The sequence below is a fragment of the Erithacus rubecula genome (assembly GCF_903797595.1).
Source record: "Erithacus rubecula genome assembly, chromosome: 4".
Taxonomy (NCBI): Eukaryota; Metazoa; Chordata; class Aves; order Passeriformes; family Muscicapidae; genus Erithacus; species Erithacus rubecula.
Genome location: NC_136686.1, coordinates 17,716,018 through 17,743,612, shown reverse-complemented (window position 1 = coordinate 17,743,612; position 27,595 = coordinate 17,716,018). Strand labels below are relative to the sequence as shown.

Sequence of the window (27,595 nt, the reverse complement as noted above, 5' to 3'; positions counted from 1 at the left end):
GAGGTTTTGTCAAAAACATTTTGTTGTGCAATAAAAATGACAGATCAAAAGATTCATTGAAGTAACACTGAGGTAAAAACTGACAGTGTAGTTCCATTGTATTTAAATAATTCTTATTCTGACTTTCGGTGATGGAGTGGAAAGGCATTAGCTTGCAAAACATGGTCAAATTTAATTCAGATCTGATATTTTCTGAATCACACCAAAGCAGAACACCGTATTACAAACAAAAAAATTACAGCTAATGTGAGACTTGAGCTATAGGCTTTGTTACTGTGCTGTTTTGAATTAATGAAAATCCATGACCAGTTAATAGGTGGTGTCAAGGCAGGAATTCCTGGATGTTACAGACTTGGAGGCATTAGACAAAGTTCTGAGAAAGCCAAGAGATCCTCTAGTACAGCCTGTTTTGAACTGTACCATTATACTAGGGTGATGTCTGTCTGTGTTCAGCAGTGTAAATTCATAGCATTACTTTTAGAAGCTGTCTCTTAAAAAAATAAACTTAACTCCTCTTTCTCAACATGCCTTCACATTTCTCATGTGCTCATTTCAGTATCATAAAACAGTATTTCCTAAAAAATCTATTTGAAAAATAAATTCCATCTTTACACTATCCTCCAAGGTAATCTCAGATGGTATTTTTGTTCATTTTGGTTTACAGATGCTACCTGTATCCTGGTACAAATGGCTAATGATGGCTTTGGATTTCTTTTTGGTTTTTTTTCCCAGCATACAGGGAGAGCTGGATGCCGAAGCTGAAAAAATGAGAATATCCCAGCAGGACTTAATTGCAGTTAATGAATCTGTTTACACCCCAGATTCTGATGTAACTTCACCTGTCATCAATAGAAACCTCATCCAGAAGGCTGGTTACCTTAACCTTAGAAAGTAAGAAGATTGTTACCTCCTGGTTTGTTTAGTGGGTACATTTTTTGGGGTGAGGGTCATAAAGACTGCTCAGGTATTGATGTTTGAGGGTCCTAAATCAGTTTGGTAGCTCTACTTTTCATCCTCCAAGTAACTGTCATCTTTAGAAATATGTTTTTGAAGCTTTAACTAAATTAGAGGCATTTGAGACTGTTTTTCTGAAAACAGAAGTTTGCTTCTGATTGAATTTACCTACAGGAATAATCTCCTGCATTCAAGTGGCCAAAAATTAGAAGGTGATGAGGCTGGGTTCAGATTCTTCCCAGATCTTAAAGAAGACACAGTGTTTACAAAAACAGCTGTATTTTGTAGCTAATACATGTTTTTGTAAATGACCTCTTTTACATAAATAAAAGTTTTATGGACAATGCAAGTTAGTAATTTTGAATATATATCATATGTAGAATTACATCTGCAGATTTTACATATAAAATTTTCCATAAACTTCCACAGGAGTTAGGTATATTGCTGGCATATAATAACCCTATTTATGTGAATGATTAAATGTCAGTTTATTTATTTTTTGTCCGGTAATTTTTTTGTGAGTGTACATCTATTATTTTTTGTAGTATTTCAAAAGCTGGCTTACATTATAATAGGACTCCATAGCTAAGCAGGAGATGGACTCTGAGATATTACTGCAGCAGATATTTTTTGTATTATGATTCCTTGGGCTGAAATTGCTCATAGTATTTCATGCCAGTTACTCAGTACTCTTTTATTCCTTAACTTGAAGATAAGATTTTTAACTTGGATGTTTGGAATTAATTTAAATTTTCAGCTTTCATTATGAATTAGTTTCTGCTAGAAACAGGTGCTGCTTTTTCTCCATAATAGAGACCCATTATTAAAAAAAAAAAGCCAGGGTGAACATAATGTTCTAATTAGCATCAGGATATGTTTGCAGTTTCATGCCTGCTTGGAGTTACTTCTAAACAGTAACAAGTCACTGCATCTTCTCATCAGTAAAACAGGTCTGGTGACTACAACTTGGGAAAGACTCTATTTCTTCACTCAAGGTGGCAACTTGATGTGTCAGCCAAGGGGAGCAGTAGCTGGAGGATTGATTCAGGACCTGGATAACTGCTCTGTTATGGCTGTGGACTGTGAAGACAGAAGATACTGCTTTCAGATCACTACTCCTACAGGCAAAGCGTATGAGACAGGTTTTGTTTGAGGACAGCCTGTCACACCTACCCCTTCAGATGCTCTTTCCTGTAAAACTTGCTTGGTATAGTAGTAAGCTTTTCTGGGCTTCCAGAAGGGTGTTTCCAAATTAAAAGCATATTCCTTCCAATCCTCCCCCACAAGTGCCTGAATGGCACATGTAGTGTCTTTTAGCTGCACCTTATTCATGATTCTTGTTCCTTTGGTGGTTAATGGATGTAAAGCTTGATGATATTGTAAGCACTGCAGTCAAACAGTCCTGGTGTCCACTGTTAGCACTTACACACTGTGTTTATATTTTAGGGGTATAACCCTTCAAGCAGAGAGCAAGAAAGAATATGAGGAGGTAAAAATATTTTCTTAATGTTATTATTCTTGCATACAAATGAACCTGAAGACTTCAATTTCATTTTTCCCTTCCAGTGGATATGTGCCATCAACAACATCTCCAGACAGATCTATCTCACTGACAATCCAGAGGTGGGAGTTGTTTCCATCTTTCAGTCCATTCCTTCAACTTACTCTCCTGTTATTCTTCAACATAGTAAGGTAAACTACAGTCTAGAAGAGTGTTCTGTCTTGTTTTCATAGGCAGCTGCAATCAAATTAAATCAGACAGCCCTGCAAGCAGTGACTCCCATTACCAGCTTGGGAAAAAAACACGAAGTTCAGCACCCCAGGTAACATTCTCCCTTGCATGGAGCAGGGACTGTGGGCAGTTGTACTGAGCCTGGGGCTGAGGGGTTGTAAGAAGCCATTGGGATCTCACTGAGAAGTGTAGACACAAGTCCAGGTGTCTGCTGGTAATGCAGCTGTGAATATGGACAGGGAGACAAATGGTCACCTATTGCTGAAAGTCAGCCCATGCTCAGAGTTGATCTGCATTCAGGTTTAATATACCAATGTTTACTTCTGTCCTAAATAACACTAGATTAAAAAATATATATATATATTTTATTAGAGTGCTCAGTAACAGGTAAATAGGAAAATATCTTACGTGTCTGCATAGTGGTTCAGTCTGGCTTTGGATTTTTGAATAATCTTGTCTTCCTTCCAGAGCAAGATAGTGTGTCACTGATGGATAGAAACATAATTTTTTTTAACATTTGCATTTTAGCCAGACTGTGAAGAATACGGAAAATGACAAAATAATTCCCAGTGAATCAGCTGGCACTCAAGACTCCACACAACTCATTGCTCCTGGAACACCAATTCAATTTGATATCGTACTGCCTGCCATGGAATTTCTGGACCAAAACAGAGGTGGCAGGTAAGGCCAGAGACAGTGATCCATCACTGTAACTGTGGATTTAGGCAAATGAAGTATTGCAGTATCTGTAAGTGGTGATGACCAGAATCTGTAATTAAAGTTTTAATTCTCATTTCACAGGCGTGCAAACCCATTTGGGGAATCTGAAGACAGCAGCAAAGATGAGGAGGAAGGTCAGTTCTTCTTTCATCCAGATAAAACTAGTCATGACTTTAGCTAGCCAGAGTATCTTAAGAAAAGCACCTGACACTGTGCAGCAGTGGTAACAGATCCATAGTAAAGTGATCTTCCTGTACTAGCACATGTAGGCTGTTCTCCTCTTCCCCTGTGCCTGGAGCCCATAGCCTTGTCAGAAAACTGCTCTCAGAAGCAAAGAAGTACCTACTTCATCCTGCTTTCCCTTGCTCACCGCCAGCCATAAAGGGAGTCTGCTCAAGTGATGGCTTTGCTGCATAATGGCTGCTTAGTTGTCATTAAGTCTTATGGTGACAGTCAAGGAGCAAGTAAGGATTTGGTGAAAACCTCACTGGGCCCAGCTGTATGGAAGGTCAGAAGGACATGAAAGAAAGGGAAGAATGTACAAGGCTTAGTGGAAGCCAAGATTCTGCACAGTCCTAAATTCATTACAGTTTATGTGCACCCAGCAGACAAACAGGGAAGAGAATTTTACTGGCTAATCAAATGAAGATAAAGGACCAGTCACACTTTTAAAGCTTCCAGGCAACTGCAGTAACTTATTCCCCACCTCAACACTGCTGCCTGTTCACACAGTTTGAAACTGGGTCAGGGCACTGTGTGGCTCATGGCAGAAAGCCACCTCTCATGACAGTCACCAACCACAGCCTTACTGTTGAATTTCCAAAGTGCATAAAATAATTCCGTTGATACTCTGAGCTACTGGCAAGTTGCAGCAGCCCAGTGAAGGAGGTGATGGCTTTTCTCTTGCAGATTCCCTGCTGCAGCAGATGTTCGTGGTTCGGTTTTTAGGGTCCATGGCGGTTCAGTGTGACGGGACGTGCGAGGTGATTTACGAGGCCATGAGACAAGTGCTGGCTGCTCGGGCCATCCACAACATCTTCCGCATGACTGAATCCCACCTCATGGTCACCAGCAAGAACCTGAGGTACTGGAAAAGCCTTGTCACTATTCTGTTCTCTTCACACAATTTGGGAGTAATTATGTATTGTTGGTTTTGTTTTTCTAAGACACACACCCTTTGAGGAAGCAAGATCCCAAGAGTCAATTTACCTAGAAAGAAATGTCTCTATTCTGTGGTACCTAGAAATGATCCTCCAGACTAAGTTGTAAGAATGTCCTGTCAAAATCTAAGGGCTGCAGTGGGGCTAAAAGACCCTGCAAAGATAATAAAAAACATGCAAAACAATGGATTGGAAGATTCTGTTTCCTAAATATGTCCTTTGACAGTAATGTCACTGTAGAATATGCTGATATCAGACATTCCCTTTAGCTGGGGTGTATTTATGTCCCTCTGCATTTTTGTGTTAGCCCAGGCACTCAGGATCTTTTCCAAGTGCCTCAGAAAGGTGCTCTGACCTGTACCTGTCAGGCAGCTGAGAGCCAAGGCCTAGATTTGAACCCTGCCAATCACAGCTAAAGCACCTGATTCTGTTTCTATGTTTCTTAATCTGTAAAGCCACTGGAGTTACTGCCTTTCTATTATAAAGCCCCTTGAAATTACCAGGAATCACTCTAAAATAATTTTCTTTTTTTTCCCCATACATAATTGCAGGTTAATAGATCCTCAAACCCAAGTTACACGAGCAAGTGTAAGTAACTTTTTCTATCACAGCAGTGACTACTCAGTCACGTGAACCTGAGCTAACCTGCTAACTTGAGCTGGTTAAAACAAATAAATTATTTATTTTACTTTTCCAGTTTGAACTCACCACTGTGACACAGTTTGCTGCCCATCAGGAGAACAGGAGACTGATTGGCTTTGTGATCCACCTCAGTGAGACTCTGGGAGAAGAATCCATGAGTGCTTATGTTTTTGAGAGCAACACAGAAGGGGAAAAGGTTTGTGCAACCTTTAATAAAATTCTTTATTTAGAAAACAGGTCTGTGGCTTCCTGCCTTACACATCTGGAAACAGTACTATAGAAACAAGAGCATCTCAATTTCTGGCCAAGAAAACCTGCATTAATATGCAAGCCTTTACTGGCTTATGTCTAGAAAGGACCAAATGCAGCAGCATGCATAAGGAGGAAAGGATGGGATTGCTAATGCCAGCATTAAGAGAGATGGGAGGGTGCTGTCCAGCAGTAGCACTAAGAAAAGGAATGTCAGCTATGTTGAGACATGTACAGCTGTGAAGCTTTCACAGACAAGGCAGCCACTGGCTGTTTGCTGCCTGCTGTAACAGAAATAAGGAGTGGGATGGAGAACTTCTGTCCCTACAGACATTTAGACACATTCCCCCAAGTGTGGGAATAAAGTCTGGTGACTATAACCAAGTTGAGTACCAAGATTTAACAGCCTCTCTGCACTTTGAAGCTGAACCTGAGATAGTTTTCTTTATCAGCAGTTAGCATAACAAATTGATATTCCACCTCTGCTTTTAGGCCTGGTTTTAAGGCTGTCTGCACTGACAGTTGTGTGGTCTACTCTTAATTAAGGAACAAAAAAACCAAGCCAGAACTGAATGGAACTTTACATGTATTTCTTGTTTGTAGATTTGCTATGCCATTAGCTTGGGAAAAGAAATTATTGAGGCACAGAAGGTAAGTTTGTTTCATTCCCACATCTCTATGATAGATCATGTTCTGCTTTGCTTTTCAGCTGCACTGTCCAGGTACCTCTGGTGTGCATAAGAAAAAAGAACTCCTACTCTTCCTGCAGACAAAGTTTTGCAGACATTATTTAACACAGCAAAAATAAACTGAGTTTGATTTCTCAGTAATGTGATCTGAGATAAAATGTTCCACCCTAATCCAAAGTGAAAATTACACAAATCCAAATGCTCATGTCTAAAAGAAAGCTGTGAGCAAAGCTTTCAAAAAACCAAACTAACTCTTTGGGATGATGTGTAAATCACACACACTGTTGTTTCACTTTTAGAAACTTGCATTCCTTCCACACCTAGGGATGAAAATCAGAAAAAATATAAGTGTTTTTCCAATTAAAATGAATGGCAGAATTACCCTGTCCCTTGTAGACAGATTTTATCTATATAGGTGTAACATTATTATTTGCTGTATATTTTTGCTGCTAAGATTATAGAACAGGGCAAAGAAGTTGGGGAATGAGCTTTTAGTCACAACCCCTAAGCACATGCATAATAAATTTTTGTAACAGTTACTTTTCTCCTTGCTTTTCAGTAACTAAAGAACAGCAAAATACAGGCTCAAAATTAATTCCTTTTTTTTTTTTTTTTTTAATACCCAAGGGTTGTCTTTACTTAACCAAAAGGTATCATTTATGTTTCAAATCTTTATTCTAATGCTTGTTTTAAAAAACAAGCTTAGCAAGAAGTACTGGGAAATGTGTGTTCCTCAAAGGCTGCTGCAGCTTGTTACCCTCTCTTCTTTTTCTTCAGGATCCAGAAGCATTAGCTCAGCTAATGAAGTCTGTGCCATTGACAAATGATGGGAAGTTCATGCTGCTGAATGACATGTCAGAAGAGGATGGAACCATGCATGAAGGAGGGGAGGAATCAGAAGCATAAGCAGCTCCTGTCACTTCCTGCAGCCTGTGTGGGAGCAGCAAAAGCAGTTTGCAAGAATCTGGTTTTCAGTCACCTGCACACACCTGAGGCCAGCTGCCCTTTCCTGCTGGAGAGCAGTGGTGTCTGTGCAGCAGAGTCCCTCTGGATTTACAGTGGAAGCACAGCAGGACTGTGCCCTCGAGGCATTTTGCATTTGTGAATGTGTAGGGTGGAGCTGTGGCTGGGGAGCTGACAATCCTGAGCAGTGTTTCCTTGGGAGCCTGGAGCTGCTGGTGTGGGCAGGACAGTACAGCTGTCAGCCACTGAGGGTTAATGGCATTTCTTACATTTACAGGGCCAGCAGCCTCTCGTTCCACTGAAATTCCTGTGAGCTGCCAGCTCCTCTGACAAGTATCAAGCCTCAAATTTCCTACTATAGTCAATTTTCATAGTTTGCATGATTATGTGCATCTGAATGAAGGTTAAAAATGCACTATTTACTTTATTTCAGATGAAGTTATTTCTAGTCTAGTTTATGTGTAACAAGATTTACCTTTTGTGTTAGCCTATTTACAAAACAATTTGTTAAACACTAAATTTTTCCTATTAATATAATCTATTTTTATATTGCATCTAGAATAAGCTTACAAAACAAATCTAAGTGCCTACTCTTACCTTCCAGGGGACAGCACTCTCACATTCTGTAATTAAATAATGGGCAAAATGTACCTCCTTGATTTATTACTCTAAATACCACTGACATGCAAACCTCAGAAGTAGGCAATGAATGTGGCATGTTAGCTGTGTGCAATTTTTCTATGATTAGGTTTCTTGCCAGAGATGGCAATAGTAGGACAAGTAAGTACTTTTATAGTAAGAATTCTTTGTATTTTTAACATTGTCATGACATGCAACAGCTGAGTCTACCAGCAACCTTTGGTTTTAAGAAACTGAGCAATAAAATGTTAGATTACAAGTCTACAATGTATTGACAAGTCTCATAATACCTTCCTGAAACTAGAGAAATTTGGCTAATAAGTTTACTTTTTTTTCCATCCTGAAAACATGAGCAACATTACTTTGCAAGAACAAACAAAACAGATAAAATAAGAGCTGTTGGTGGGGGGAGGGGTGTAATTAGTAGTATAATTTATTAATCAAGATAAGGTACTTAGAAAAAAATGGCTGAAATTCCTCAAACTTAATTTAACTCTTCTCAGTTACCAAGAAACTAGATTTTTCATAAGCTGAATCTGTGCAACAGTATCTAAAATATCCCAGATTGGAAGTGTTTGGTGTGGAATAAATCTAAATTTAACTGGTTATTGAAGGTTTAAAACTGCTGTGGTAGAAAACTGTTAGTAACTGATACAAAAACTCCTTTGTAAATAAAAGATGCAGCTGTCTTATTAAAAAATTAACACCCACTGTACTGGTGGTACTAAAAACACTGGGAATGAGGTTCTCAAAATTGCATTTATTAACACAGTTTTATGTACATAATGTTCTCTACTCACAAACCAAAGAGACTGGAGTAATAAAATACCCTTTTGTACAATGAGTTAGGAAACATTAAGTATTACATTTGGTCCTTTGTACCTGAGAAGCTGAAAACAGCTGTTGATGGACGTCTGATGCAACTCAAATTTCCTTCTGGTTCCAGGCTGCATTAGGACCTGCAGAATGTGCCCTTCAGCACCAGGAGTTTACAGCAGCTGGGTGCTGCTGGAGCTGTGCAAACCCTTGGTGGCAGGGCTGACAGGGAGCTGGGTGTCCACAACCCCTGGGAGAGCAGCTGCTGCCACTTCCAGCAGCCTTGGCACAAGGCTGCACACCTGAGGGCAGTGGTGGCAGCTGCCTGCTGGGGGTGACAGCCTGGCCTTCAGCCTGTCCCAACCCTGTCCTGAAGGAAAAAGCCCCTGGACATGTTTTATGTCCCTGCAGCAAATTCACCATCATGACTGCTGTCACCCCTGGGAATTTCTGAGTGATCATGTTTGGTTTAGTTTAGGGGATTTGTTTTAGCTCCATTGTCTCATCTCCAGACAACCAGTTAGGGTCCATTTGGTTCCTGTAATTGCAACAGGAGGCCAAAAGCAACAGAAAAGAGTAGTAGCACCACAGCATGAATTCTGCTCCCCTTCCATATGCTTGTGGGGAGAAAAACGGATTTAATGCAACTCAGTGTCACATGTGACACCCAAACCCAGGACCCACCTTGGATTTCAGACAAGAAAAATCTTTCTGCATGTCTATGCTGCTACATGACAAAGAGAAAGAAGGAAATACAAACTACAGTCCTGTATTAGCAAGAATAGCTCTATTATCACTGTACATATTTGTGTATGTATATATTTTTGCCACATAGAGTATACATTCAGTTCTCCCAGATTAAACAGGCATCTATAAAAATAGGTTATGTCTTTCCTCATGAATTTCCATCACCAGAACCACGTGAATTCGTTAACCACCATACATGAAGACAGTGCTCAGTTCACATTATGTTCAACTGCAAAGTCTTACCTTAGCAAGATAATGTCTTTCCAAAAGAAAAAAAAAATGGAGAAGGGAAAATACAAGTGCAGCTTAGAGTATGAGCTGTGTCTTGACTGTACACAGCTCCCTAGCAAGGTCATCCAGGGGAAAGGAACACCATCTATGGGTGATTCTGCCGTTGGTGTGGAAGAAGGAAATGCAGCACTTGGCCATTCCACTCCACGAACTTAGGTGACTGCAGCAGGGATGGGAATGTGGAAGGATGTGCACAGCAACTGCAGGAGGATGGGAGGCAGCAGCAAGAATGCTGATCTCGGCAGTGCTGCTGAGCCTTCAGTGCGGGCACAGTTTGGTCAAAAAAAAGTGTACACAAATTAAAAAAAAAAAACCCTGTATCAAAGTAAAAAAGCAAAAGTATAAATCAAGTAATGCAGCATTCTTTAGGGCAGTTATAATGAATTCAAAATAAAAACTTTAATGAGCCCAGCTGATTTTAACAGTCCATGAAGCTTGTGTGTCATGTTCTCAGAACCAACACATGGAACGTTCGTATCAGTCTGGTCTTTCCAGTTGCGACAAAACATTCCTCCTTGCTGTCTGAATGCTGAAGTGACTGGCAGGAAAGGGTGAATCAGAAGTATGTCAGGAATTGTTTTAACCCGTGACCCAAGAGTGGGTGGAACAATTTGAACCATTAAAACAAGTATTAAAGCAAGTTTGGTTTAAAAATACTGTTTAAGAGTGCCAAAAAACCCCCCAAGGGTAGTTTTCTCAGCTGGACTGAATGGAGTGGTTTATTCTGGTAAGAACTAGAAGGGTGTTAAGTTCTGGGAGATTAAAACACACCTGTATATTTTAATAAAAGTAGTGTTTTCTTTTAAGCTAAGTCTAGCTACTTAAGTTAGGAATCCAAGTAAGTCTTGCACAACCTAGAACCTCTACTTGCAGGCACAGACAGATGTTACATAATGAGTTCTCACAGTGTTCAGCAGCTTCTGAGCCTGCAGTGCAATTATTGTTAATAATCAAGCATGTAAGACTGTATGAACAACACATGGTACAACAGACCTACAAAGGCTAGGAAATACAGAATTGAGGCTGAAACTTGCAATTAGGCACAACATATCCATGAACTGTAAGATCACTTAATTACAGACACCCATCACAGTGTCTGGTCATAAAAGGAAGAGCTGATTGTGGTTCTGTCTTGGCTCTGGATTTCCTTACTTCTGTGGATGCAAATCAGACCTTCAGTATGAAATGAGAAGTAATTTGTTATGTTCATTTTTCTTGTTTTCCTATTCTTTAATAAGGGGGCACAAAGAGGGAAAAATAAATGTTTCATAGGATCTTAAGTTCCCACAATACAAATACTGTCTATAGTAGTAACAAGGGCGGGTTTGGAATAAAACAGTAATAAGCACTTTCATTTTGTGTCATAGATTTAACATACACTGGTACCCTCACAGTGTAATCTGTGACTGCATTAAATGCACCAGGACTGCACAATGACATGTCTCAATTATTTTTTGGACAATAGATATACCCAATATCTGGATTCAGGATTTTTTTTCTGGTTGAAGAGATGCCAGTTCAAATTTTGGACCAACAGCCTATGAGTTTGGGTTTTTTTAAATGCTATGCTAGAGATGCAAGAATGCATCTAGAAATTAATAAGGACTTTTTTATCTGCACATACGTACTTTAAAATAACTACCTCCAAGGTCAACATTTTATTAAATTATTTTCAATCTAAAGAAAATGCTGTAAATAATGCAAACTCCTGAAAAATAGGAGTTTCTATAGGAAATATAGACAAACACAGATCTAGCCTCAGTGGATGCTAGTATATTACTGTACATTTTCTCTTGGATATAACAGAGCAAGTAAATCAAATCTAGAGCTTTAACCCCTACAGAGTGTTACTGATGAAGACAAGGACAAGAGTTATTTGAGTAAGTAATCATCACCCATACCAGCCATGTCATTTCACAACAGGCTCTGCAGGCGTAGAGTTGGAAAGATCTCCATTGCTTGTTTTACCAGATTCTTCTACAAAAATAAAAAATAAAGGTATGGATCATGTTTAACACTCTATTCAAAACAAAATCCCTCAAATCCTAGCACACATATATATGAGATGCTGATACCACAGCAACACTTCATGCAGTACTTCATGGTCAGCATATGCAACCTGACCTTGCAGCACAAGAATTCCTGGCCCTATGAAGAAATTCATACTTGGGGTGAAAAGTTCTTCAATCAGCAGTACTTGTCTAAAAATTACATGTACAATGCTCACACATTTTTCAGAGTCCAAATTCAAATATCATGGTGGAGGGCATAGATATTGCTACCATGTTCAAAATTTTCCACCCTGGTATGCATTTCAAGCTTTTCTCACTACACAACACATTGCCTGGGGAACTGAACAGGTACCACAACAGAGAATATTTAACCTAAAATATAATTAACTGATGTTCTCCAGAAGGGTTTCCTACAGACTCCAGAGCAGCATGTCTACCCACAATGCTCGGAATTCTTTGGATTTATTTTTTTTTCTTGCACTGAATATTTTTCTGTGCAACTTCATTGAATATGATCAACTGTAAATTCATGCTAAAATAATTTTTCTTAACAAACTTTTTTTTCTAGTGCTGAAGAAAACAAATCTTTTTGTCCAATGACTGTAATCTCCCAGGTCAGAACTACAGTAGAGAATTATTTACCAATTCAGTTTTTAATATGCTGCTGCCTGATTTTTTAAGTAACTTGTAACTGAACTGCATTTCTATATCTTGATCCTTAGGAGCATTCTCATTTCTTTGGAAAGAATTTTCCCAAAAGAATCTTTCTGAATTCACGAGGGAGAATATACAACCAGGAATAGAAATGCAAAACACCAATGGTATTAAGTCAAGAAACCACACCACAATTTAGATCTTACCCTTTGAATACAGAATTCAGAGGGAGAGCAAGCATATCATAAACATATGAATATCTATAATAACTGCATCATCTGATGTGTAAGTTGAAAACCAGCTGGTACAACAGGTGAAAACCCCTTTATTTAGCATCACCTAAGGTTGCCATTGTCAACACTGGTAATTGAAGAGGTAAGTATGATGCTGAAATTACTGAATGTAATATTACTGCAAGTATGCAATTCTCCCTGTCCCAGATTTTTTTTGTCAGTTGGGCTTTCTGTGGTGTTGCTTTTTTTCCCTACACCCCAGAAGCCCAGCTTGAAATTCACCTATTCCAAAAAAGGAGTTCTTGAGCTGTTCTTGCTGACTCTCAATCACCTATGACCACATAAACCTCTCTCTGAAATATTCAATCAACTTATGAGCAAGAAAGCAGCTACAGAAAAAACCTCTACTAGGGCACACAATCTCATTAGCCAAAATGTTCTAAATATAGGATTCACTCACCTTCTTTTTCTTTCTTTTCCTGGCTTTCTTCTGCTGCAGTTTTATCTGCTCTGAAAAAAATTCTTGCACTACTTAGTGAGAAATAAAGGAGTTCAAATTCCTAAGGGAAAAGATAAAGGAGAATCAGTGTATCACAAATTTGTAGACAAATATCAATGGGATTTTTCATGAGCATCTTAGGCACCTAGATTTCAGTTTCAAATCACTTAAACGCTTTTGAAAATCTTCCTCCTTTCATACCTTAATTCACATGCATTTTACAAAGCAAATGTCAAATTACATTAAAGGGCAACTTAAGCAAAGCAGCATCACTGCAATAAATCTGCCACTGCTCTACTGAGGCTGAAAATGAGGTTTGTAGCAGTAGGGAGAACTTAGAGCAACTCGCCCATGGAAAATCATGCAAGCCAATAATTTAAACAACCACAAGCTTGATCAGTGTCTGAATAAGATTCAGTGATGTGGTTTTTTAATACAGAGGACCAAACACAGTGCACACTCCTGGGAACCATGAGGGCATACAGGGCCTTATCTATTCCAACAAGACATTACAAAATGTAATCATGGGCAGTAAAAATAGCCATTGGCAGATTTGTCCCATAGGCTGCTCCAATAGAGAGTGAGGAAGCACCACACCACAGATGAAACCTGAGCTGCTGTGTTTAAAAATTCAAATGCACCTTTCCTCTCTTTGACACCTAATGTATCCTTTACTTTAGCAGTTCAGAATTAACACACAGGCAATTCTGAGGGTTCACAGCATTATGAGCAATTTTCGTTATAAGAAGTTTAACCAAAAGATATTCTTTCTTATTTAAGCATTTATGGTTTAGTTGCATTAGATTTCAAACTCTGTGGGACAAAGAATTCCAATGAACCAGTTCTTCATATATGACAAAAACTGATGACATTCCCTTCAGGTCATACACCTCAAGTCTTTATGCTCGTTTTGCAATGTTGCTGTAGACAATGCTCTGGATTTTGCTCTCAACCAGCTCCATCAAAATACAGTTACATAATTTGTGATAAGTTAAGTGCTGAACCCAATACAGAACAGAAATTGTTACCAGAACAATTTACAAATTTACCAGAACAATCTATGTAACCAACCCCGTGCTGTACCTGTAAACAAACTTCCAGTCGCTTGTGAGTAAGGTTCATAGTCTGTAGTAGTTTTTCATCTTGATTAGTGGACTGCACGTTCTGTTGCTTAGCTACTGCTCTTATTTCCTTCACATACTTCTCTCTAACAGACTGGAACCAGTGCAGAGAATCAAACTCCTGGTACTGATCCAAAAGCTTCAGAATGTAAGCCACACCTAGTCAGTGACAAACCATGTACTAAAGTCAACATGCAATTTGCAAAACATTTTGTGAATGTCTTTAATGGATGAGCCTAATGATAATTCTATGCAAATATAATTTAAATTGTTATTAACTTACAATTAATCTATCAGGAAAAAAAAAAAATCACAATATAGAACACACTTAAATTTTTTTTAAAAAATCACTTCTTCAAATATTTGCATTCCTTCTCATCTGTATGAGAAACACAAGCTTGGAAAGAAATTTGGAAGCACCAATATATGTTAAAACTGTCTGCTCCCATACGCAAATATTCCACATTTAGGAAATTCTGAAACACAACCATAACTCTCAAATCCATTTTGCTGAAGCAAAGACAAATCCAAATAAATTATGGAATTTTTAATTATGGGAACAGACAAAGTACAAACAAAACTTTTCTTGCAAATGTCCATTATGTTGGTTTATCCAAAGGCTAGTGAGGGTGCTGAAACTTACCCATGGCAAACCCATCATCAGTGAAAGCTGCTCCACTTTTGTTCTTCTTATTCAATTTCTCCTTGCAACTGATTGAATGCTCTACAAAATTGAGGGTCTGAAAGAATGAAAGGCTGTCTTGGAATCACAAAGAGACTCACAAATGTCACATGGCATTGTCATGTATGCTACTACAGTCTAAAACAAAGCACTTAATGACAGCCCTGATCTGACAAGACCTTTCTGGAGTCAGAGGCTCACCAGTGGGGGAACAATGATGTAGAAGTTCCGCAGGTGCATGTTCTTGGGGCTGCGGAATTCCGGAGCAAACACATCCACCAGCATCTTGAAGTACTCTGTTCCTTCTGCAGAGTTCCGGGTCAGGTCACTGAGCACAGAGTCCAGCTGCCTGCAAGGGGTGAGCAGTGAGCTTCCTGGTTCTGCTGAAAATCCCTTTGCTTACCCACCTCTTGGGATAACAACCCTCTCTTGGCCCTTTGCCTATGCCCACAATGCAGGATTTGGGAGAGTACCCTTCCTCTACAGCCCATTTGAATAGGGTTTCTTGATTTGTCTCAAAAAAGGCATATGAATAGAATACTTGCGTATTTTTTATCTAAGACCTTGAAAATTTTAAAAGCAGAGCTCAGGCACACAGTGAGGAAAACTTGTTAGTTTTTAAAGAAGGATTTCTTCACCAAATCAGGTTCTAGGTCTGTTACTATCAATGGTACTTCACATTTTCAAAGCAACTGCTTCTATTTGCTTTGCTTTAAAACAAATATTTTTGCATAAAGGTAGCAGAACTTTTAATACACACACAGACACAAATAACTAATAGCTGCATTTATAAACACAAAATGACAATTCTCTCATCCCACCCCTGCCCCAGGCCTCAAAAGTATGATGTTAGTGTACCTTGCTGCTTTTTGTGTTTCTTCTGAGAGTCCTTCTTCTTTCACCAGCTCTTCAAAGTTAACAATATCTTCCAAATCAGGAACGAACCTGAAAACTTACTGTTTGTTAGGATTATGCTCAACTGTCTGTGTTCATTGAAGTATCTATCCTAATACATAATTTACTTAATTTAATCTTCTGGGCTTGAACTACTTAATTCTAATTATGTCATATCTGTCATACATTCTCATCCAGGCATTATTAACTTCATTTCTAAACACATACACATCATTATTTGTACTTCTGTTTTTACTGCACTATCATCTCCTCTCTCTAAAACTTGATACTCTTGGTAACTCTAAGTTTACTACTATTTTCAAGAAAACCAACTATTTCTTATTATGTCGAAGTTTCTATGTTTTAATGTTCTTTGATAAACATAGACAAAATCTATACAGAAGAAAGCACAAAAGGAATGTGTTTTTCCAGTTCTTCAAGGTTTGTATTATTTTTCCTTAATGCACCCTTGAAATTATTTAACTTGAAAAATTGCTGGCTTGTGGACTAACATCTTTCTAATGTGTACATTCTATTAACTCTTTTAGAGTTTGTTTTATTTTTAGTGATTTATGTCCATGATTGTACAGTGCTGAATCCCAGCATTGTCCACATTAATTCCGCTTAAATGAAATTTAAATGAAAGCATATAAATGGAGCTTTTCAAAATTTATGGGGAATAGGAAAAAGCATAGGGAATATCAGCAAGAATAGAGAGCCAGGGTAAGAAAAGGAGCAAAGAGAAAAATGAAGTATTTGTGGAAATACCTAATGGCACTACTGCAGCAGTGAAGTCCACCAGATCTTATCATTCGTACGTAACCCATAGCGTTGCCTTTAAAAACAAGAAAAAACAAGCAATTTATAATTACTTAAATACACACACACTTTTTACAGCTCATATAGGCTCTGAAACATTAAGTTCTGCCATGTAGTTCTGACACAGAACTTCGGTCTGAAAGCCAAAGTCATAAAAGTTAGACTGAACCCTGCCATCAAAAGTCTTCATAGAGAAATAAAACAAAAACTCTCGTTTTGTACAAACTCTTTTCACCAGACACATTAAACAACTGAAGTTCAGATCAATTCTGCACATTTACAGCATCAGTGGCTGAAAATATCATTGTCACATCGTGCATCATTCCAGGATACTTCAGCTGGATATATGGCAAATTTTTGAAATGCATTAACTTAGCAATAATTTTTTTGCTAGGAAATATAGTCAATATGGCTAAAAGTCAGTTTCATAACACAGAAAAAAACTGAAAAGGGAACAGGAATCTATGCAAGCTATAACTGTATTTTAGATTAATACATGGAAAGGCCATTTCTGCATTATTAGATGAGAGCATGTACTTAGTATGGGCTATGAGTGAACTATCTGACTGTAATTAAATCTAGCTTCAGCTTAAGCTAAAAGGTCAATTACTAGGTGATGAAGATAACTTCCATCTAATAACATTTATAACATGTTAGATAACATTTCATACCAATTTGACTTATGAGTTGTCTGAACTGGTCAAGATAGCTCTGGCCATCCGGGGTTATTCCAAGTTTTCTGATGCCACGGTTGAATTTATCTGCTCTTTCAAAGGGATACTAGAAAAAAAAAATTAAATTATTTGCAATAACTACCTACCCTTAGAAAAAGAAACTTTACATCACATCAATAAAATTCTATTTGTAATGTACTTTTACACCACATTTACAGCTTTATTTTTTTATAAATTATACACCTGCTTGTCTGTATTAGTTCACAAGAGTCATTTTACTGAGTCACTTCTGCAAGTTGAGAAGTGACTGTGAAAAAGAAAGTATTCCTGAAACAAATAAGCCTTTGACATGCAAAGAAGCTAGCAGCCCATTTTACTAAATACATTGTCTCTCCCATTTTTTAAGACAATTTTCTAGCATGGAAAACCAGACCCTCATTGCCAAATCCTGACATACTGGAATGAGTGCTACATGATCACATTATTTTGGATTCCATCCAAGTAAGCTCATTATTCAAAACTGAAAACTGTTATGCACAAGTTGAACAAGAAGTTTAGAACTGCCAATAGGTAACTCCATCAAATCATCCTTAAGTCACTGACAATGATTTTAGCCAACTCCATAACTCCATATTTACAGAGCAGACAGAATGAAAATACAGACATTGGTAACACTGTATTTTGCAGGACAAAAGCTGTCCCTTTGTCAGGGAATACACATGTAAATAATAGGAGTGTTATGGCTTGTGCACCTTCAGTCACATGAAAGTAGCACTTCTTTTAGCAAGTTACACTTGAGCCTTCAGAAACTACTATACCTTGTGATCATTTTGATCCTTGACTTCCCTGAAGAACCTGATGTCTTTGATAAGTCTGGATTTGATATGTTCATCATACATGAACTGGCTAAAAATGTAAAACTTTTTCCTCAAGAATTGGTAAGTGAAATTTACCTAGAAGGCAAAAAGTACAAAACCAGTCAAATCAAGGAAGTTAGCAAAGTAACAAAGACATCTAACAACCTGTTTTCACCACATGCCTGAGTAACTTCTAATGCAAGTTTTCAACTTAGTTTAATTTCACTGTTTTAAAAGAATAAGGCACAATGAAAAAACACTCTTCCTGGAAGGCCTATGATCTTAGAGGAAAGGCAGAGGGACCAAGGGACAAGGTCAGCATTTCAGTTGATCACCTACCCTACAAAGCCATTATCTGGAATATCCTGTAACTGTCCTTTTGAAACAATACAAGCTTCAAGTTGAAACTGCCAGACATGATCAACTTCCTCAGTCAGCAGAATGTGCATAACCTCCTGACACAACTTTTTCACTTCCTCCAAGTTTTCTAAAATACTTTCTCATAGAGCAGAAACTTCTGCCCTACATATCTCAATACTTCCCAGGTCTTCAAAAATAACTCACAATCAGAAGTGAATAAAACTACATCACCAAAAAATAATATGATTAGCAGCATTTGTTGAGACTGTCCCCACCATCTCACTCTCAGAAGTGGAAGACATCATTAAAACATTTTTTCAGTAATTTCCATTTCCAAAATAATTACTTGAATGTGGGTGCAACACTTCAGCAAGTTCCTTTTCTTTTCTTTTTTTTTTTTTTTCCTTTTTTTTTTGTTTAATAGAGATAGAATAAGAGAAAAAAGGAAACTGCAACAAGGTGGAACTTAAGCAGCAGACTGGAAAGCACTGGTCTGAAAACATCTTTATCACTGTATCCAAACCTGAGAATTCCAGTGATAAATTCCTGCTGTAACAGACACAACGCATCTCTATGCATGTACCTTGCAAAGAGGCAAACATCTTAGGCTGGTTAAAGTGGCCACCTACACCTCAGACATCATTAAAAGCCTTGCAATAAGAATTCATTTTTCCAAAAACTGATCTGAGATCTCTAGCCTTATTTTGCACATTGAAAAGCTGATATTTCTTAAGCATAACACTTACAAGAAGAACTTAAAAAATCAACATTGCATTTTTTCAAGATTTCCTTTACAGCAAAAGTATCTGTCTGTTAAGTGTCAATAAGGAGAAAAATCAGGGCATACTGTCCAGAACAGTCCAACTAGAACATCTACCTCTCCTCTGATGTGCTTTTAGATATCTTCCTTAACATTTATGTAAATGGAAGTGATAACACTCTCAAAAGATTGTGATATTGATTTGTGCCACATCCAAGAAGTGATTTGTTTTAATTAATTTACACAGAACATTATTACTGCATTATTAAAACTGCATAACCAAATAAACCATTAGGAGATGCAGGGAGGAGGATTTTGTACACAATCACAAACAATCCAACAGCAGCAGTGCAAAAGATACTCACTGTTGTGTTCATGATTCCTGTCCCATGAGTTCGAATTGAATTAGCGATGTGTCGGATATTGATGGTGTTCAAGTGCTTGTTATTACTTGTTCTTTCAATGAAGATCTGGGAGGCAGGAACAGAAAAATAAAGTTTATTACCCAAAACTGGTTCTGTGATAAATTATTGCTCTAAATAGCCTGTATGTTATTTCTGAAACCAGCTGATAACTGGTGATTAGGGACAGAACCAAGAAAACACAGCATGGATACAACGAACTTTATCTGGTAAATTCTTCTGATTTCTACACAGCTGTGATCCAACAACTGTAAGGCAGTTGCTGCACAAAAGACTCCCATATTGAGATTATATCCTACATTAAGTGGTGCCTTCTAGCTTCATTGGAAAATTGATATGCAGTGGTCTTAGTGGCATAACATGTCCAAAACATGTTACACAACATTGTCCATGACCAAGCCACAGCATCCCCCAAGATGTTCTCCTAGAGCACCAATACTATTTTATAGCCTCTCACTGTGCATGTTCAGCCTGGGCTTTTCTTACATGTACTCCACTCTGCATTTTGCAATCCCTTCAAATTGGAGCCAAATGCCAGGGAGAGTGTGGGATATACCTTACCTGATTATTCAGATTGTAGAGGTAGCGGGACACAAAAACATGAATATTTCTCATGATTTCCAAAACATCCAGACCCTGAAAGAGTATTATTTATTGAGAATTACTATGATAAAACTTCCAGAACCACTGACACACCTAACTGCTAAGGTGCAGAAATACTGTTTCTGCAGTTACTTGAAGGTATTTTAGAAAGCAGTGTTTTTCTTTGCAAAATGAAGAACCTCTTAAAAATTTTTGTTTGGTGTCTGTTTAATGCTTAGAGGTGAAAAAAGTAGCTCATCCTATGTTTTAGCTTTTGCATTCCTGCCTGTTTTTTCCCCAGCTTCTCCTGAAAGTAAGGAATCCTCCAGCCAATTCCACAAGGCACAATTAAACAATTCAAAAAAATTAAAAACTGAGATTTATCTGTTTGCAGATTCTAAAATATAGAATCTTGCCTTAGAGATTCCTACAGACCTATAGATACCTACAGAGAAATAAGCAACTAGCTAATTTTCAATATTATTAACCAAACCTGCATAAAAGACTGAGGTTTGCTATTTACAACATAAATTTTACAATTGTTTACACTTTTCTTCCTAAGTAGTTCCTTAATTATCATTGGGCCTAGAGATGAAGATATTTAATTTATATACTTTATTTTATATAACATAGAATATTTTATATTCTATATTTTATAGATACTTAATTTATATACCTTATTTTCAGTTATGGCAGGGATTTCATCTGGCTTTTAAGGCTGGGGGGGTTAGGAAGTGTGGGGTGTCTTTGTTTTGAAGAATACCAGAATTAATGCAATGAAACCAATGTTGTGAAATTGTTTAATTCTTTGTAACAATGTCCTGATCAAACATGCCCAACAGGAAACCAAAGCTGGAAATAGAAACTGATCTACAGCACTTTTATGCCAAAGAAACAGCTGAAGTTCTCAAATCTATGTCCTTTGAACTTAGGAAGACACAGCCATCATGAGCATTAGCAAAAAAGTGGGTGTATTTCTAAGAGCTTTCACCAATGTGTTAACCCAAATGAGAGAATGAAGCAAACTGCCAAAAATACCCAAGACATGAAAACTCTTGAAGGAAAGTCTTCAGAACTATGCAATCTGTATACCCTGCAACAGTATCTTCACCATTAACTTGATGACACTACAACTTCACTCTGAATGTCACCATGTTTAGCAGAATTTAGGAGGCTCTAAGTCACTCTCCTATAATCTAATTCACAGGTGTCTCATTAAGCCCACCGTGTCCAGTCTGTGAAATAGTTTCTCTTGATGATCACTAAGCAGAATCTGCTGAAAAGCTAGCAATAAACCAGGGAAAAAGACCCACCACTCAAAGGTCATTCCAGACTTGTAACAGTTGTCTGGATCCACTGCTTGCCAAATTACTGACATTGAATTTTCAAGAAAACATTCTCTGATTTTGCACATTTCATTCATTACGTTTAAAAAAATTAACAATACAAGTCAAACAGGATATTAACTGATTTTAGTGTGATCTCCAAAGGGAGATAAAGATCCTGCATTACCAGAAATGCAATAAGAAATTAAAGGTCACTTTTTCTAAACAGTTCTCTGCTCTTGGATACTTTAATTCCAGTGACTCAGTCCTATGACAGTGGAATGGTTCAAATGCCATTCCTGTCCTGTGGGCACTGTACCTGCTCCAGAGTCTGGCTGGGAAGGTGAGCCTCAGTCATACTTAACCCATAGCGCTGGGTTGCCAAGTTTCTCATCTCACTGTAGGTGGCCCAGTCGTGAAGAGCCACGGTCGTCAAGTTGTAGAAGGTCTTGTCCAAATAATGAGTTACATAAGCTGTGAACAAAAAAGGATGACCTAAATCAATGCTACCTATTTAGCTAGGAAAGTGTGGAAAGAAGTGAAAAGATATACAAAGCCAAAATATAAGAGATGAAGAAAGTAGAACCCAGCAAGTGTGTAACTCCTCACCTTTTATGTCAATGAACCGATTGAAAAAACGTATTGGGTTCAGAAAGAAGAAGTGAGCCAGATCCTTCATGCCAACTCTGAAGGGGTTTCTGTCATCCAGCTTCAGGTGTGTGTGAACTGATAAGCGCAGATCCTTTTCAATCTCTTTACACAGTTTGTCCAGCAAGTGCTATTCAAGAAAGTTAAAAAAAAAAAAAAAAAAAAAGGAAAATCCACCAAAACCCCAAACAAACACACAAAAAAACAAACCACAAAAAAAAAAAAAAGTCACATTCAGTATCCATTTACAATGCTTTGTAGAAAAAGCTACACAGTTCAGAAAACCCAAAAGTTTACCTACCTAATGCCACTTTTTACGTGGCTAAAACTTCCACACAAGAGTTACAACTTACACAACTTACACTCAAGTATCTCACTTTTCATTTTAAGGGGAACTAAGCTTAGGGCTATCTATCTAAGAGCCTTACAATAAAAAAATTGGTCTGATTTGCTGAATAATATATAATGTTTTGTCTTGAGCTAGCCAAATAAAAAGCATAATTCAAAAGTTAAAAACTAAGACTCAGGAAATCCAAATTTGCATTTTCTTTGTCAAACCTCCTTCATAATTTTAGATAATAATTTAGTCAAGAGGCCATCTGTATTTGCAGACCCTACACTACTAAAAGCCATGCAGGCACACTAAGAACAGTAGCATTTATTTTAGGCATTTGTCCAAACAGAAGCTAATCTGACAAAAAGCACTCCTCCGTCTGCACAGTCAAATTTGTTAACTGAGGCTTTGTTGACTTACATAATTTAGAGTGCAGTATTTTCATGTTCCCAGCCAGCACAGATAGCACTAAAAACAAGTCTTAAATAACCAAAATCCAAACATTTTCTTATTTATTCAAACTTTACACTGAAGTTCTCTGTGCTATTTTTACAGATCATATCAGCTTTGCTACAATAAGATGCTAATCTGAGCTAAAGATATTTCAAGCACAGTGGTGTGCTTTAATTCCCAACCACAACAAATTACCTCATTGAGCACTTCCATGATTTCTTTGTCATAGCATTCCAGAAGCACCTCATATGATTCCAAGTGTCTTGCATGCATCATAGCAGGTACACAGTCCCGTAGTGCACTAAACATATACTTATTATAAAGATATATATTATTAACAGACAGATATGCCACCAGCACCTCAAATAGTGCTCAAAGCTAACTAAAATCAGAATCACTACTATTCCCATTTTTATTAAAAATGGATTTCATAAACCCTATTGAAGTGTCCTATCCTTAATCTGAGGTATTATTTGCTACTGATTGGAAGACCCTAATTATTAGCTATTTCATCAGAAATTACTTGCACTTTATTAATTTCAGTACTGTATAACCTTGGAACAGATGTTTGATTTTTATCAGGATTATCATGCCAAAGCATGATTCACATCTGCAGCAAATACACAGTACTTCAACAAGGGGAGAGGAAATGAGGAGTGGAAAAAGCTACAGGACAACTATCCAACACAGAATCACTGAACATAGTGATATCTGCTTTAGAAATATGTAACCACAAAGAACAAAGGCTTTTAATGTACAAGTCTAGCAGGTGTTCATTTCAAATTAGAATGAAGAGAGGAACAAAGAGACAGACACAGAGTTAACAATAGCTCCTGTTATTTTTTAAAGAAATCTAATAGATAGATTTAGAACAAAGATTGCTTTTATATCCTCCAGTATGAGAAGAAATGTAGTATTCAACAGTAGTCAGCGATCTGCTTTTTAAGCTTTTACTTTAGGAGCTTCAGCCTAGTGTTTATCATCTCTTCATCTGAATCTGTCACAGCAGTTAGTAAGTTGTAACATCACTTACATGTAGTCTAGCAGAATCCACTGCATTTTCATAGACATCATCTAAATAGATTGGAAAGACAGCTCGATGCCAGTATAAGAAACAACAGTCGCATTGTGCTCGAACTCTGGAATAAAAGATGAATTGTTAGACACAGATTTGGAAGAAACCATTCTTCTAACACAGAGTGTTTAAACTAAAGTGCATTTCAAGCCTAAGTTTTACACCATTACTTTAATGCAGATGCACTGACCTTTAGAAGAAAGTCTTTATTAAAGAACTTATTTTTTTTCCCACTAGTTTATTTATAAATAAAAGGTGCTTGCTTTAGAGAAAAGGTTTACTCAGTCTCTCAAAGACTTATATCTTACATTACAGCAAAGTCCTAAATAACTATTTTCTTACTACATGGAAATTAGTAGCCTAGAGATCAAAAACACATTCTAAATTTCTCTGGTAAGCCAAAGGAGAAACAGGTGTCTCCTGATAAAATGCAGACAGATTGTATCTCATGAGTCAACCACTAAAGGTGTTTGTATCTCTCCTAAAAAGTGCATGAAACCCAGATATTCACCTGGCTTACAAATGGCCAGCATGATGCAACCTGAGTGTGCACTGGAACTACAGCAGCAGTAAAACATGGTTCACATGTAAACCAGCAGCCCAATCTCCCAAACAGAATGGTACTAACTCAGAAATTTTGGGGTTGGGTTAAGGGGAACACTTCAGCTTATCATAAAACCAAGTCATCCAAGAAAGTGACAGAATTTCTAAACAAGTAACAATCAGGTGAAATAAGACTTGCCCAAAGACAAGTGAGTTTCCAGCCTAACTCTGGAATTCTTCCTGGTCTACAAAACATGCAAAAATCACATGGAGAGACCAGATTTTGCCATTCACATAGCGAGAATCCATCTCCCCCAAGGCACTCTGCTGCCTTCTATGTACTGCTGTCACTGCTTACCTCTCTGTAAGTTCACTAATCAAGTCCAGTTTTTTCAGAACTAATTGAAGGGGAACAAGTTCTTCATCTTTAAATGTTTTCTGTAGAAATGAAGGAAAAAAAAATAAGCATGAGATCATGAGCAGATATTTTTGCATAAGACACTCCACCAAACAAATGAAGGGCTGGAACAATCATGGCACTTACCATCTGTGTTCCCACACTCAGTGCAAGGGAAACAATCAGTCTCCTCTGTTTTGTACTTGGCCCATTGAGGGTGTTCTCAGCCAACACCAAAGCAGAGAGGACATCCAGGCGCTGCTCACTGTACTTTTTATCAGAAATTACCCTTTTCTTGATGACAAAAAGACACAGAAATTTAGAGAAAAGTTACCTAAGCCCAAAGGCAATAGCTTACTACTTCTTCCCAAAGCCTGTGGACTTGTCATAAATTGAGTATTTCTGCAAACAAGTTGTTTTGTGGACAGAGTTAATTGAATGCAGATTCACTTACTCTGCCAATTCAGTGATATTAGCTGTCTATACTCTTGGAATATGTGCAGCTAACATGAACATAGGTTAAGTCATACAAGTGGATCCTTCTATTTACCCAAATTTGCCTTTTTAAGTATTTTCTGATAAGTAGCCAAAATATCAAGAACTGTTTGCACAATCATTCCTTTTAATATCCTTCAATACAAAAGTTTTAGCTTATTTTTATTCATTTTAAAATAATTATAATGTAATTACAGATATAATTTGCAAAGTTTATCAAAGTTATTATATGTCAAGTGCCTGAAGATACACAGTTTTTCTTTGTGACTTTGACGTCTGGAATCTCTTCAGTTCATGCTACTCCTGCTACATAAATATATATATATATATATATGTATATATTTTTTTAAATAAGTAAAACTAATTTTTTGCTTACTCTAGAAAATACAGACATGCCAGATACATTAATTGAGATTACAGCCAAATAAAAAGGCAATTTAATAGCTGCACCAGTAACAACAGCATACATCCTAACTCTGCTACTGAATGTGATGAAAGAATAAAACCAGTAATACATCAGAACAGGCATACTAAAGTCTTATTTTCCCCTTTGCCCTGAATTCTGAAATTCCAGGTTTGACAAGTAAAAAAGAAGTCATTTTATTCCCCAGTGAAACAGAGAATTTATGCCCACAGCAGGCTCCTCTAAGCCATCATGTACTGCTATTTTGCCAAGAAGACAAAGATTTAAATAACAGTCTGTTTGTTTAGACCTGCAACAGACTGCTTTATGAATGTGCATCAGAAAAGAGGTAAGCAAAGGTCAGTTTGTGAAAACTCACTAGAAATAAAATCTAAAAAGAACAGAAGAAGATGACAAGAGATGCAGCAGTTTAGAGGAAGAAGGGAACCATTCTTGGTGAAAAAACAGGTAACCATCTATGCTGCACAGTTTTCTAGGAAAAAGCTTGGAATTACTGGGAAGTTTCTGTATCTCTGGATTATGACAGAGCATTACACTACCAATTCTGAAAAAAATATGAAAAATACTTTAATTTAAACTTAATATTTTTAAAAATACTTCAATAGGGAGATTAATTACTAGAAATTGGATTACATACCTTGGCCACAGAGATAGAGTGAAGAGCCTGATACTGCAGATGCTGAGTGATGTGTGTCACAGAGTCTGCTACAACCATGCTTCTTCGGTAAAACATATGTTCTATTGCCTAAAGTCAATCCCAAAACACATTAGTTCATGTCAAAATTGCTGCCTTTAGAATCTGCTTTATGCTCTGTGACTCACCCACACTGCAAATACAGACTCTTTCCATTTTGCAACATGCTGTTAATAGCAGCTACAATTAATCCTTAGAAACTAAGAAAGTCAAACTATTCAGGAGCATTGAAAAGTTTCAGGACAAATCCAAGCTTTGTTTTTTGGTTTGAGTTTTTCCAGTTTTGTTCACCACTGCTTTCTTAAGTTATCCTAAAAAAGAGTATCTTCCTTTTGGAAAAAATACCCAGAGAAATGTGAAGTGCTGCATCTGGGGAGGAACACCTGTATACACCAGGAATCACCCAGCTGGAAAGCAGCTTAGAAGGAAAGGACCTGGGGGGTCTTAGTGGACAGCAGGTTGAGTGCAAGGCAGAAATGTGCTCTTGTCCCAAAGAAGGCCAATGGTAGCTTTGGCTCCTCTGGATAACACTTTGCTGGCAGCTCAAGGGAGGTGACTCTCCCCCTATGCAGCACTGGAGAGGCCACATCTAGAGACCTGGGTCCAGTTCTGGGCTCCTCAGCACAAGAGAGACATGAAGAGAGTCCAGCCAAGGGCCATGAAGATAATTCACAGACTGGAGCATCTCACATGTGAGGAAAGATTGGGAGAGCTGGGGCTGTTCAGCCAGAAAAGAAAAGGCTGGGAGGGGAATCTTATCACTGTACATAAATACTTGGAGGGAGAGTGCAAAGAAGATGGAGCCAGGCTCTTGTCAGAGAGCCCAGGAACAGAACAAGGGGCAATGAGCACAAACAGAAACACAGGAGCTTCCCTCTGAACATCAGGAAACATTTTCTTACTGTGAGGGCAACCAAGCACTGCCACAGCCTGGCTGCCCAGAAAGGTTGTGGAGTCTCCACCCTTGGGAGATATGCAAAAGTAATCTGGACACAGTTCTGGACAACTGGCTCTAGGTGTCTCTGCATGAGCAGGG

General features: G+C 37.8%; 2 protein-coding genes across 6 annotated transcripts in view; one reads left to right on the top strand and one right to left on the bottom strand.

The window, feature by feature from the left end:
• Window positions 1–8,397, top strand: part of APPL2 (adaptor protein, phosphotyrosine interacting with PH domain and leucine zipper 2) — a 32,739-nt gene extending 24,342 nt beyond the window's left edge. The window contains exons 10-21 of the mRNA XM_079305233.1: window positions 733–891; window positions 1,897–2,085; window positions 2,401–2,443; window positions 2,521–2,577; window positions 2,689–2,777; window positions 3,215–3,367; window positions 3,488–3,540; window positions 4,316–4,490; window positions 5,118–5,154; window positions 5,264–5,404; window positions 6,061–6,108; window positions 6,924–8,397. Of these exons, the coding sequence (XP_079161359.1) occupies window positions 733–891; window positions 1,897–2,085; window positions 2,401–2,443; window positions 2,521–2,577; window positions 2,689–2,777; window positions 3,215–3,367; window positions 3,488–3,540; window positions 4,316–4,490; window positions 5,118–5,154; window positions 5,264–5,404; window positions 6,061–6,108; window positions 6,924–7,052 (1,273 nt within the window). The 3' untranslated portion in view covers window positions 7,053–8,397. The remainder of the gene's footprint in view (window positions 1–732; window positions 892–1,896; window positions 2,086–2,400; window positions 2,444–2,520; window positions 2,578–2,688; window positions 2,778–3,214; window positions 3,368–3,487; window positions 3,541–4,315; window positions 4,491–5,117; window positions 5,155–5,263; window positions 5,405–6,060; window positions 6,109–6,923) is intronic.
• A 91-nt stretch (window positions 8,398–8,488) lies between these two features.
• WASHC4 (WASH complex subunit 4) overlaps window positions 8,489–27,595 on the bottom strand; it is a 37,881-nt gene continuing 18,774 nt past the window's right edge. The window contains exons 16-34 of one of the 5 annotated variants that reach the window (XM_079305229.1): window positions 26,503–26,610; window positions 25,094–25,240; window positions 24,908–24,987; window positions 23,965–24,070; window positions 23,127–23,243; window positions 22,106–22,274; window positions 21,816–21,970; window positions 20,151–20,225; window positions 19,533–19,637; window positions 18,009–18,143; window positions 17,188–17,296; window positions 16,466–16,532; window positions 15,662–15,748; window positions 15,005–15,152; window positions 14,765–14,861; window positions 14,084–14,280; window positions 12,962–13,061; window positions 11,504–11,579; window positions 8,489–10,775 (exon numbers count right to left, since the gene is read on the bottom strand). In XM_079305229.1, coding sequence (XP_079161355.1) covers window positions 11,512–11,579; window positions 12,962–13,061; window positions 14,084–14,280; window positions 14,765–14,861; window positions 15,005–15,152; window positions 15,662–15,748; window positions 16,466–16,532; window positions 17,188–17,296; window positions 18,009–18,143; window positions 19,533–19,637; window positions 20,151–20,225; window positions 21,816–21,970; window positions 22,106–22,274; window positions 23,127–23,243; window positions 23,965–24,070; window positions 24,908–24,987; window positions 25,094–25,240; window positions 26,503–26,610 — 2,070 coding nt within the window. In that variant the 3' untranslated portion in view covers window positions 8,489–10,775; window positions 11,504–11,511. Of the gene's footprint in view, window positions 11,580–12,961; window positions 13,062–14,083; window positions 14,281–14,764; window positions 14,862–15,004; window positions 15,153–15,661; window positions 15,749–16,465; window positions 16,533–17,187; window positions 17,297–18,008; window positions 18,144–19,532; window positions 19,638–20,150; window positions 20,226–21,815; window positions 21,971–22,105; window positions 22,275–23,126; window positions 23,244–23,964; window positions 24,071–24,907; window positions 24,988–25,093; window positions 25,241–26,502; window positions 26,611–27,595 lie in introns of all 5 variants that reach the window. The other 4 variants (XM_079305231.1, XM_079305232.1, XM_079305230.1 and 1 more) reach the window with 4 other exon arrangements.